At 42.6% G+C, this 13496-nt stretch overlaps 1 protein-coding gene across 1 annotated transcript in view; it reads left to right on the top strand.

Moving 5' to 3' along the window:
- Positions 1–4314: 4314 nt before the first annotated feature.
- The window catches only part of T265_15077 (hypothetical protein), a gene marked incomplete at both ends in the record, with an annotated part of 10134 nt that continues 952 nt past the window's right edge, over positions 4315–13496 (top strand). The window contains 2 exons of the mRNA XM_009176495.1: positions 4315–4411; positions 9014–9087. Coding sequence (XP_009174759.1) covers positions 4315–4411; positions 9014–9087 — 171 coding nt within the window. The remainder of the gene's footprint in view (positions 4412–9013; positions 9088–13496) is intronic.

Below are 13496 nucleotides of genomic sequence, written 5' to 3'. Positions count from 1 at the left end.
CAAACGTGTGGAGAGCGGTCTTAGATCAGCCGAGATGACACGAGGCGGTGTGCAGTTATCAGCGAAATCGCCTGGGTCTAAAAGTACAAAATCCAAGTAGCCTTAGATCCAATTAACCAGCCCACCCCCATCCCCAAACTAATTGTCCCAGCACCCTTGGACGAACACAGGTGAACGAAATCTGTGAACGACCCCAAGAGGAATTTTCCATTAAGGTGTCCTAGACTGAAGAAGCAGGGACGAAAAAATCCGGGTTCATCATAAAGACGAACCCCCCCCCCTAACCGATCTATCGTAAAGCTTAGTCATCGCACTAATCAACAAACAGGGACATCAGACTGAACACCCAGCACTGATCACGTCACTAGTCATAAGGAATCTCACGGATTGGTTCCCTGACTGCCTTAAAACCCAATCAACCTACTTACTTACTCACTTGGCCTGACGAAGCTTTTGTGTCAAAAGCGAAACGTTGCCCAGCAATAAATCCACCGATTGTTTACCAAACCCCTCTGAAACGATGACTTCCCAATCGGTCCCAAACATTTTCCAATTGATTGAAAACATCTACGGACCATGTGTTCGGAAGCTGTCAAGTGAATATGTTCGATTGGCAAGATTGGAGGCAAACTGGGAGAACCATCGCATTTTCAACATTAGATGCATGAAGCACAACATAATTCCCAAATCTCTGGTTGTTAAGCCACCAGATGCGTCCCCCGCTTCTGCTCGAATTGCTTCTTCAGCGGCCAAGTCATTCCTCAAACAGAGGATCCATTTAACCACCCAACGTTTAACTGATATCCGCCACCGCGCATGTCGTCTCAACCATGATCTTCAGTCCGCACTCTCGCCTGCTGAATTCGAATTACTAGATACCAAAGCGAAGGAAGTGAAATCAGCTCAAGGTAAACAATGCAAGGACAGACAAATACGGAAGTTCGAGAAATTGCTTTCTACCACTCGCGGTTCTAGTAACACAGCAGAGAAGAGTAAGTCATCCACTAGCTATTGTAGCGTAGTCAATTTATCAGATAGACCCTTAAGTGAAGAGGAACGTTGTCTGTTAGAGAAAGGATTGAATTTTGCAGTAAGTAAAGGCGTTATAAGGGCAGAAGAGATCATCCCTAGTGTTGAGTCTGTATTCCAGAAGCTTCCTTCAATGGAAGCGGAAAAATTACGTGTACAGTTGGTCACAGTCCTGAAGTCCCAGCAACCAGGGGTTCCAAACATTGCACCAGCTGAGCGAAGGGCCTTAAACACGTTAAAAAATGTAGACAGCATAGTAATTACAAAGGCAGATAAAGGTAAGGCCACGGTCGTCATGAATAAGAGTGACTATCTTCATAAAGTTAGACAACACATAGCTGATGGTCCTTACCGACAAATTAGTAACGGAAAGATCACGTCAATTATGAGTAAGAGTAAAGTTGAAGTTGGGAGGTATCTAAAATCTGTGATAAACCATCTGGGGCAAGGCAAGTGGTATCGATTGTACCCAAAAAGTGCAATCCAACCACGACTGTACGGGTTACCGAAGATTCACAAGGAAGGTGTCCCCATAAGACCAATAGTGGATGGCATAGGTTCACCACCACATGAGCTGGCCAGATATCTAGCAGGTATCCTTAAACCACTTGCCGGCAAGTCACCGACACACATCCAAGATTCGTATGACTTTGCCAAAAAAGTAGCTGGGTTTCAGATAGAGCCAGACGAAGTCCTGGCTAGTTTTGACGTCAATTCGATGTATACCAACGTCCCTAAAGCGGACGCTGTGGAAGTAGCGAGAAGACTTTTACTGGCAGACACAACGCTGCAAGAACGAACGCAACTCTCCGTAGACGAGATAGTTGAAGGCATAAAGGTATGCCTAAACCTCAGTCAATTTGTTTTTGACTCAATTATATACTCTCAAGAACAAGGTTTAGCGATGGGATCACCAATATCCCCGATTTTGGCCAACATGTACATGGAAGACTTCGAACAGAAAGCTTCAAACGGATTCGAGTGCCCACCAAGGGTGTTCTGGCATTACGTAGATGCCACGTTCGTTGTAATAAAGCGGGATAAGTTGAACGATTTCTTTCAACATCTGAACACATTGGACCCTCACATTAAGTTTAGCATGGAGCTAGAGTCCATATCGGGTATACCAGCTTTCCTTGACTGCATGACACACAAGAGTGGTGGGAAATTAAAAACCACTGTATACCGGAAATCAACAGATAGTGGTGCGGTCTTAGACTACCCCTCTGCGCATCCAAAAGCAGTATATGCTAGCATAGCCTCAGCGATGTTTAGGAGAGTAAGAGCACTGTGTACAGAGGAGGTTGACCGAAGAGCAGCACAACTTCAGGTAAAAAAGCGATTTCAAGATAGCGGATACCCAGTGGGTTTAGTTAAGGGGCAACTAAGACGGGTATTGGTGCCAACACCCAGGCTCAACAAGGAATGGATCGGAAAGCGGTCATTCCATACAAAACAGGGACATCCGAAGACATTAGAACGGCACTGAATACGGCTAACATTAGAGTAGCTTTCCAGAAGAGGAAAACTTTACGCTCGATGTTGGTGCATTTGAAGGATCGCCTTTCGGTTGATGGGATAAGGCATTGTGTATACGAAATAAAATGTAACGACTGTACGAAGGTTTATACAGGTCAGACAGCCAGGGAATCGCACACCAGAATCGGTGAGAATTAGCGTTCCATTAACAGACCACCAAGATACGCAGAGGAATATCAGGCGTTAGTCAAAGATTCAGCAGTGCCAGGGCATGTTCTGGACACTGGGCATAGGATGGATTTAGAAAACGTGGACATCCTGAGACGGGGTTTAAAATTCACACCACAGCGACTGTGGCCGAGGCGATGGAAATCGCCAAGCATCCCAGCGTGAATAGAATAGAGGGGGTAGAACTTGCAAACGTGTGGAGAGCGGTCTTAGATCAGGCGAGATGACAAGAGGCGGTGTGCAGTTATCAGCGAAATCGCCTGGGCCTAAAAGTACAAAAAAGCCAAGTAGCGTAAGATCCAATTAACCACCCCACCCCCAGCCCCAAACAAGTTGTCCCAGCACCCTTTGACGAACACAGGTGAACGAAATCTGTGAACGACCCCAAGAGGAATTTTCCATTAAGGTGTCCTAGACTGAAGAAGCAGGGACGAAAAAATCCGGGTTCATCATAAAGACGAACCCCCCCTAACCGATCTATCGTAAAGCTTAGTCATCGCACTAATCAACAAACAGGGACATCAGACTGAACACCCAGCACTGATCACGTCACTAGTCATAAGGAATCTCACGGATTGGTTCCCTGACTGCCTTAAAACCCAATCAACCTACTTACTTACTCACTTGGCCTGACGAAGCTTTTGTGTCAAAAGCGAAACGTTGCCCAGCAATAAATCCACCGATTGTTTACCAAACCCCTGTGAAACGATGACTTCCCAATCGGTCCCAAACATTTTCCAATTGATTGAGATCGTTGTTTGTTCTATGCATAGGGTTTAAAGGTTCTCCCTTCAAATTTGCTTACTAATGCCCAAGGAGGATGTCAAACGGAGGGGAATAGACTACCTGTTTACAATGTCATGTGTTTCGCTCTTTGCTGGACAGGTATTTCAGGCCACCGCTATTTGGGGAGCGTTTTTAGCCTAGATCACCAATTAAAAAGCTAACTCTCCGTTGGTGCCCTAGCATCTCCTCTCTCCGACAGCCTTTTCTATCCAGTGGTTTATGGAGGTTATTTTCTTCCGAATTATGACAACTGTAAGACATCTTACACCAGTAGTTGCAGACAGGTACTTGCTCAATTCGCATTCGTGTGTGCTTGTCTGGATGCTCAAGCAATATGCCATCTATCGCATTACTCATGCCAGTAATGAGAATAGGTGGACCTCCGCGCTGTTTACTGCTTTTCAATCTTGTTTACAGATCCTGCTTTGTCAATCATGACCACATAGACGGAGTTCCAAGTCGGTCATTTCTTTTTTCTTGTAGAATCAGCCGGAGAGCTCGGTCGCATCTCAGCTGCCACGTAACATATTTGTTCCCACAAGTGGCATCACCATGGTGGCGTTAGCATGATACCTGGGTTGTTACAGCCATGTACGATGCTGGATGGATGGTTTTGAGGGCTTCACAATTCATAACCTTTGTGGAACCAAAGTTGTTCACAAGGTAAAAAAAAGTCACCTTCCGAATCTACCGCCATGCGGCTTCCATTGTCATTGATAGTAGGAGTACTAACAAGTGGTTACTTGTGGGCTTTCACTAATACGATTCAGTCTTCTTACATAGACTAAACGTATGCGATTTCCTGATTCTGAATGTGTAAATGACCTTGAGGCACCTCGTGGGCAAATCGACCTTCTACCTCGCACAGATTGTGAAAAATTATTGTTAGGTGATTATATGTCTTTTTCTCAGACACACGTCCTATAAAAGCTTCCGCTTGGCACTATCAGCCTGCATATTACCGAGTTTGCCGTCTGCTCAGGCAACAGAACGCAATTCCTAATCCATTATATGCTTTTGCACTGCCCGTTCACCGAGGCAGATCTAGGATTTTAGCGCCTTTCACATGATGAATGTGACAACTCCTGGCGTTGTGGTAAACGTCGTGATATGATGGCTTTGTAAACTTGTCGGTTGTTAGTACAAGAGTTCAGGTTGGCATCTATGCCTACTGGAGGCATCCCAAACACGATGGATAGTTTACTAGGCTTTCGACGAGATTCCGTAATGTTTCTCACTCTGTCTGAAAAGTGAGCATCGACAACTCTTGGGGAACTACTTAAATCACGATCCTGAAAACAGTTCGGCTTTATTCACAAGGGTTTGGATTGACAAGATCTGATTGGTTAAATATAGTTTTGGTGAAATGTGATCAGATTGGCTGCTGCACAATTAGTTTCGATTTCCTAGCCAAGCGCCTTTTTGGTTTGGCGTTTGAGTTTATTATTAGCCTTAAGAATAGCTGTGTAATGTGGGTTGAACGATGCGATAACAATCATTAATTGGTTGGACGAGAGACGTATGTGTACAGAAGTTCCCTGTAAATTATAGACGTTTAGCGTGTGCGTGCCTATGGAATTACTTACGGCATGGGGTTGGGCAGGGTGTAGCTAAAATAGGACGGGTTTCACAGTGAGCAGAGATATACATTGATTCAACAAGGTGCTTCTTGCTATCAAATAAGGACGGGCATTTGGTTACGCATACTGAGTCGTAAAGGTTTGAAAATCGTGGGAGGTATGCTTTGAATAGCATCGATTGCTATTCATTACATTTTCAGTCGGTCTGTTCGCGGTTACTGAAAAAATTTCAAGCTTTTACTGAATGTAGCCTGCGGCAAATCACTCACCATCTTATGCCATACAGTGTCTTTAAAAAGGCTGCAAGTTCCGAAATTTTCGGGTTGGCTTCTTGAGATGACAACGAAAGCCGAATGATGTCGATTTTGATTCTATTGGTAGGTTTCAATCACAGAAATGTGTAAATTAGGTTATTCACTATTCCTCATAACCATTCATTCTGGGATGTGAGCTCACTTTTCGTCAGTTTTCTTTTCGGGCTGTCTATTCGATGTTGCATTTTTATTTCCATTTGAAACGTGAGAAAACCCATAGGGGCTCCAAGTGTGCTCAATATCTCTAGCTGCCTTGCCATATCATTCTGTCCAACATCAAGTGTCGCTGTGATAGATCTGCCAAACATGATCTCGGTTTACAGCCTTTTTGAGGAAACGGACATGAATAATGCTTGCAGTTTGACGGACTAACGGCCTTATTGATCATCAATGTTAGTCAGGGACTTCACACAAATTGCATGATATCTACCTGATCGGATTATTCCAACTAATTTTCAGTACCCTTCCTGAAGCATTTTAGTGGTTTCTGAGAGAACTTCGACTTTTACAGCAAAGGGAAAAACTGATTTCGTTAATGTATTACTTCATACATAGATGGCAATGGGTCACGACGGGCGCCGGTTAGGCACCGAGTTGAAGAATGAAAACGAAAGTCTGCAACAAATTCTGTGGAATTCGCAGGGCGTCTTGTTATTTTGAGTTGACAGTAGCCATTTGCCCTGCAGAGACGTATAAACTGGCAATGTGTCTAAAGATAATTACTACTCTTCATCAGTTCGGGTTTTACATTTCGGAATTTATCCAACTTAAGCTCGTAATTTGCATGGCAGTCGTGGTAAAACAGATATATTTACATCAACCGTGATTTCCTTCAGTTTTATTCACCTGTTCATATGTTGCAAAAGAAGTTGACGTTGTACTGTAATATTGAAAATACTAGATGAAATTTTTAGGGTGAACTTACGGCAAGGTGTTGTACACGCCGCAGCTGTTAAAACAGTTTCAACATCGGTTGAGTACGTTAGAGCAGCTATGGGCTTACGAAAACAGCTTGTGCTCGGGGGAATTCATGAAATAATTTCTTAGGGAAGAGCATACGCGCGTGCAGTGCATTCAAACAAATAAATGATGCTTTCTGGTGGAAAAACTCTCGTGGCAATTAAACCCTCAGAAAAGCTTATTATCTAGTGATGCACCAAAGCTTATTTGGGAGATAGACCACCGCAAGTAGTTACTATAAAACTGCTTCGTGACTCGGCAGATGTACTTAAGAAGAAGATTTGGAGAAACTTTTGGCTCTTTGCGTTTGTCAAGAAAGATTCACTAAAATGCGTATTGATCTGCGTTCAAGAACAAATAAACTGAGCAAAATTTTAGGATGGATCAGTGCAACAACTACCGCCTCAAGAGTTTGAGTCTACCTATAATATGAGATGCATTTTTCCCCAGAAGAAGCGGGTAGTCGATCAAAGAAACTAAGTGTCACACCAGTGCTTTCAAATGTAGCAGACAGCTAACACCGGACGCCGGATATGAATGCAGGAGAAACTAGTCATAGTAGTATGGGTACCGGTGTCTGAGTATTTAAAGCACTTGTACTTTTGTTGCATCAACACCGGATGGATGCTTTTTAGATCGATGATCGCCTCATAGGAGTCCGGTCCACTTTGTAATCCACGCCAGATAGATACAGTGCCACTAAGATATATACAGTTACCGTCAACGCCAGTATTGTCAGAATGATCAGAACTTACCAGTAGTTGTCTCGGTCGCTGAGATTGGCGATAGAAGTAAATTTCATCTGATCAAAGTTAGCACACCGATAACTGTGGAAATGAAACTACCATAGAATACCACTAGAAGTTTTGTTGGAAAGGCAGTGAAATCATGCACAGACGCTTGGGCAGTTGTTCCTGGAGGTCGTGCTGGGTGTGGAACCATCCCTCCAGTGACTTGAACAGAAGCAATCATAATGTGAATAGCTGCGAAGAAGCGTCAAGTGTGGAGGAGATGGAAGCTGTAGTGAGCTGGCAATGAACGGCATTTATGCTAGATTTGGAAAGGGATGGTGTTTCGGGTTACCCTATGCAGGAGGTATAATGACGATATTGTCTTTGGTTCCAGCCCAGCGTTCAAATGAGTCAACATGTATGATCGCTGATAAATCGATCACCGTCAGTCCAGTGCATTGCAGCTGACCGATACTAACCCAGAAATCGGACGTGCAACATCTCCGCTTATAACTTCTGTCCCCTGAAAAGTTCACTGAGGACCATGTCTCAGGCAGTGTTGATGAAATATAAAAGCTAAATGAAAGACTGACCAAACGCCGCGTGAAATCAGAGTTGTTTAAATAATTTTGAAAAACAATGGAGTTGATAATCCTGATTAGAAGCTAACGGGATGAGGTAGATTTGACACACACTGGGTGGGTGCTTCGACTGCGAAGTTAAGTAGCTTTCGATTACTTGGGGGAACTGTACGGGATACTTAATTTACTGAAGCATGCCAATAGAAGGAGGGAACCGTTTGAGGGGTAACCATATGATACCAGCACTGGGTGCTCATAGGAAGTTCATTGTCCGGTGTGCTTCAATCTTAGGATCTCTCATATCTGTCTTTAACAATGACCATCTGTGAAGGCTCTGATTATCTCTCAGGCCAAAGGCGGTAACCGCGTTGTTGTGAATTTCGGATTGCACCGTGGTTGGGTTGGTTTCGATTGGAGAGATTTGGGAGATGTGAAATGGCATCTAATAGCCGTATACGTTTTCCCCTAACTGGTTGGCACCTGATTACTTTGTTGGGTGATACGCGCGTGGCTTAATTTTGAAAAGTGGAGTCGTCAGAGAATGCACGTGAAAAAAGTGGGATGGGGTTTGCAGAAGTGAATAAAGCGGACAAATCGGGGTATTTGAGAATCGGGAAAAACCTCCGTCCTGAGGTGTGGGGAGGGAGAAGACATCTTAGGGATTCAACGGAAAAAGGGATAGAGAGCTGGAACTTTGTTAAAAACACTTCCTCAATGGTATTGAGATATGTTGTAGTCCGAGCAAGTTTGTCCTGTTAAAGCAGAGTTGCCCGAAACGCGGGAACTGAAATACTTGTTTTTTAACTGTTTTTTATTGCTGAGTTTGATCTACTGACTTAAAGGAGGATCGAAGAAGACTCAGAGCAACACCTATAAACGTGGTAAAATAGTGAGTCAAGGAGACACCTGAAAAACCGATAATGCATGTTGACTAATGTCGACTAATGGCAGCGTCAAAGTAGATGAAATCATACGGACGTACACAACTGCAAATATTAGCCTAATCGTTCTAACTAATCACCATGCTAGTCTCCGCAAAAGACACTGCTGATAAAAGTAAACTGTGAACACATAGGTGAGCGTTGAAAAAATCAGAAACCGAAAGTACTCATAAAGTCTTTGGGAAAACCATAATATTCAAACAAAAATGACAATGATTGGTTGCTCCAAGTCATTCTTCCCCGGGGAGAGTCAGCTTCGCTGTTTCGGTGAATATATACCCAAACTTCCTTCACACACTCACTGCAGAAAATAAAAGACTACTATTTTGACCGACAGGACCTCTGGTGCATATACGAACTTACGCTTCTCAGTTGTAGCTCCAGGGGTCGTCGTTGTCGCAGCCCCAGTGGTCGTCGCTGCTGCGGCCGTTGTGGTAGCTACTGCCGCGGCTGTGGTAGTAAGTGCAACGGGTAGCACTGGATCTTGAAAAGAAAACAAATGACCCGGTTACACCAGCGATCGCAGTATAAAAAACTGAATACCAGCTACACTTTATGATTTGTGAATGCGTAACACGTAGAAACACATCGTGCTTTAGCCCCCATAAGTGGAGAATTTTCAGTATTCATTACTAGGAGGGACATAATTTTTCTCTGTCTAGAAAATTAGACGAGATGAGCCAATGTCTTCTCAAGATATTTAACTTTGTTCTGTCCAGCGCTTCAAACACTTCGGCCGTATCTTTTTATTTACTTTTTTCAGGTTAAACAATGTCAAATAATCGGTTTGGCATGCTCATAACTTCGGAAATCCCCTGTTTTTTTTTACCCAAAATGACAATAATTTTTCTCTGTCTAGAAAATTAGACGAGATGAGCCAATGTCTTCTCAAGATATTTAACTTTGTTCTGTCCAGCGCTTCAAACACTTCGGCCGTATCTTTTTATTTACTTTTTTCAGGTTAAACAATGTCAAATAATCGGTTTGGCATGCTCATAACTTCGGAAATCCCCTGTTTTTTTTACCTCAAAATGACAACGGATAATGAATGCTCATGCGCACCTCAATGCAGAACAACAAAAGTATCCCTTCCTGTGTAGAGTTGCATCGGTATTTGGTAGTTACTAGAATGAAAAGGAACTATTTTTTCCGATTCCTGGTGGCATTTTCTTCTCTCCGAACAGCGGTCTTACAAGTGCCCTCTCATATCAAATTGGCGAAAACCAACAGCCAGGGCGTGTCGACGTGTGTCAGAAACCTGATTCTTCCTCTTAGTTCAGACGCCCTTATTTCATCCTACTCGGTAGGATGTCGCGTCCTGGAGTTGCTACACATGAGACAAGCACATGGTGGATGATAACCTAAGGGAAATGGGACACAATATTTCCCTCATACCTGAAACTCCACGATGGTAGACGAAAACGCAAGCGGAATCGTAGAACAATGAATAAGGTTTTTGGCGACCGTATCCAATGGTTGCTCCCACTTGTAGATTTATTAGCACCATCGTGTTACAAATGTATCACCCCAAGTTCATTCGATAACGACGTGCTTCGGTAGTGTCAAAATAACAAAGGAATAGTTTTTAAATGATACAACGCTTTCTTGAGAAGTAACTGGGTTTTCTTGGGAGACGTGCTACTTAACACTGAACTGGTAATTCATAAGTTCATATTTTGACAGATGGGTTGACAAAGCAGTCCGTGCCTAAGAGGCTTTTATTCTCCAAGCCTAATTGCCACACTACACTATTCAGGAAATTGATATTTGCGCTCTATATTTTGTCGTGTTTGGCAGGAACGGTGATCTCAGAGGTTTACCTGTTTTTATTTTAATGAGTTATCTATACAAGGTAATGACAATGTGAAACACTATACTTGTAAAGCCATGGTTACTTTGGAAACGCAGACCTTAATGATGAATACATTTCAATGCTCCAGTTTCGGGCGTATCATTGTACGGCATAGCTGTTTCGCATGGAAGCCAAACTTGAGAGTGTTTTACTTCTAACATGAGAGTTTTTTTGATTATAAATTTTTATTCTACCATAAATTACTACCATATATACCATCTATTTCTAGGTTTGATGGTGTCAGAAAGTCTACTGGGAATCAGTAGTCACAAAGCTATTTTAAAGGTAATATCATTACTACAGTTCGCAATTTCTCCCTCATTATGCTTGTGCCAACAAACTCTAATAACTTCAAATTACTGATAAATAAGAATTTCTCTGGAAGATAGTGATAAAAACCAGTTTTGGTTTTAACGCGAGCCTCAACTGGACCCCGGCTGGAACTCTGGTTTATGCTATTCTCGAACGTATTGTACTGCACAAAACCGAACCACACTTCAGTTGGTACGATATTTGAGACATCACATTATATTTTCCTAATGCAGGTACTACTCACAACCTTACTGAAAACTCTTCGACATCTCACAAACGGTTCCATTATGCTTGGGGCTCCTCAGGTAGTCAAGTCCCTAAACACTTGTCAATCGTTCAACTCAAAAACTAGCACGCCAATCTGAATTTAACTTGATGGCTTCATTTAAAAAGGTGTACCGTGATATCCTGGGTGTCATACCAACTGAAACAGATGGTAGTCTTTGTGCAGCACAGTCAACTGAACAATATCATGAACAAGAGATTACGATGGGATTTAGTGGAGTCTCACATGAAAAGTAAATCTGTGTGCAGACGAGTGTTTTGCTAATTTTGCACAGTTTGAGGTCGATTAGATCTTAAAGTTGACGGAATATAGGAGACTGAGTGACGGGCGAAGTTGTAGGATGTCGGCTAGCTTTCAGCAAGTTGCTGAAAGTCTGAAAGCTGTTTTGTGGAAATTTAGGGTAGCTGTTGTGCAGAGCTTTATTTTATTAATGAGAATTCTTTCTTTTTGTAGTTGACTCTGTTTTCGAACGAGGTATTCCTTTAGAATGTTGGTCCCAGCGTGGAATCACTCTTTGGTCCACCGGTTATTGATATCTTTATTTTTCTCGGTTCTGATCCGATCGGCTACACAAAACTACCGAATATTTTAACTGATGGCAAGTTTGCGACTGCAAACAGTACGAAAGAAATGGTGGTTGAACTTGATATGATCGCGGAGTGGAAGGTTTCGTAATAGAAGTACTTTCGCGTCGTTTTCTCCCTTACAAGATGTGCTGCTCCAACGTGGTGCCGATTATAGGGACATATGGACTGGACAAGCTAATTCTTCACTGTCCATCAAAGTTCATCGTAAATCGGTAGCTTGCCCCATCCGTGGTTTATTATTCATATCCCATTACTTTGTCTGCTGACTTACCCATCTGGCTGTTCTGATGTTTACTTTTTTACGAGTGTAATGAACACTTGTAGATTAGTTTGTCATAAATAATTTGTTTGCCCATCAGCATTCGACCAACATCTGGTTTTTTTTTCAGTTCCACATTTTTGGTGCGCTTTGACACCCAAAGACACCAGGTGAGTGATACACATGCTGCGCACGCTTTAGAATAAAAAGTCTGGGCTCATTCCATCCTTCATTTTGCAGACATCATGTAGCTAACGACGTGAATACGTTTCAAGATAGTGGGCCAGGGACGTACGATCCCTCAACTATTCGTGTTCAAATGCTCGTAATAGTTTTCGGTAGCTGGACACACACTTTTTACTTTTATTGTGCCTGCTGTAAAAGTATTTTTCTTAATTTAACTTACCAATGATAATAGGACCTTGAGTCTGACCAGGAAATACTGGCAAGATCTGGTCGGGAACGATCGGCACGATCAGACCTGATTACACAAGAGTATTAGGGGTGAGTAAATGTGTTAGTTCATAAAATCTTTGCTTGTGGCGCGAAAACGGAATCGAATTCACAATACAATCATGCCAACAGAACCGAGCAATGTTTAATGTGTGTGAATCACAAGAGACTCAGTGGTCCTAAAGTGATCACAAACGACCAACGGTTATGAACAGCAGAGTAACCCACACCTTATTGCAATTCCACTTTAGGTCGAAATCCGTTATACCTGGCCTCTTTACCGGTTATTTGTTCATTCTTCCCTTCTTTCCCTTACTTTGAAAGTGGCCGTAGACTAACTATCTCTATTGAATAGAGCATGTGTATAAAGTAACCACTCATTTAAGCCTCATGTACATCCGACTTCACCAGTGCTTTACTTTCCAGATGGATGTTCATCTTTATACAAGTTTGCCTTCTTTTAGGGCAATTTAAGGGCACAGAGTTCAACCGAGCTCAACCCTCAAAAGTGTTTATTCGGGCTCGGTGAAGACATTACCCTTATCATTAATTAAAATATTCGCAGACACCTCGGATGAACACCAGGACAGACTTGCGAGCACTAAAGTCACAACAATGACAAACTCCCCGAACAAACTTGCCAGCGACCCGTGAAAGGATTCAGCATGCAGGTTTCCGAATGCAGAGCGAACGTTCTGTTCTGTCTACAAGTAAACCTTAGCTACTTCTTCGTATTCTTCCCATCATCAGGCTAAAGGAACAAGTTCTTCCAACTTGCGGAAGTATTTTGACAGCGTCACTCGCATTACTGTGGAGGAATCTTTGTGCACGTCGGCTTTTATGGGGGTTCGCTGTAGTCTTCTGATTGAGTTGTTTTATATATATATATATATATATATATTTGTATCTGCTTATTTTTGAGGGTTATCAACGCATGCTCCTCAGGACAGGTTGGCTGAAGTAAGTCGTTTGGTTTACAATTAAGTTTTGCGACACGTCGGTAGCATCTTATTATCAGATTTGACAACAGACCGCAAACTGAAATCGTATTTTCGACAAAATCAAATAGCGTTTATGGAAAAATTAGACCTACTGAGTGAAGACTAAACTGAGTATGT

The sequence above is a fragment of the Opisthorchis viverrini genome, assembly GCF_000715545.1.
Source record: "Opisthorchis viverrini unplaced genomic scaffold opera_v5_345, whole genome shotgun sequence".
Taxonomy (NCBI): domain Eukaryota; kingdom Metazoa; phylum Platyhelminthes; class Trematoda; order Opisthorchiida; family Opisthorchiidae; genus Opisthorchis; species Opisthorchis viverrini.
The sequence above is the reverse complement of the archived record's forward strand: the minus strand, read 5'-3'. Positions and strand labels throughout refer to the sequence as shown.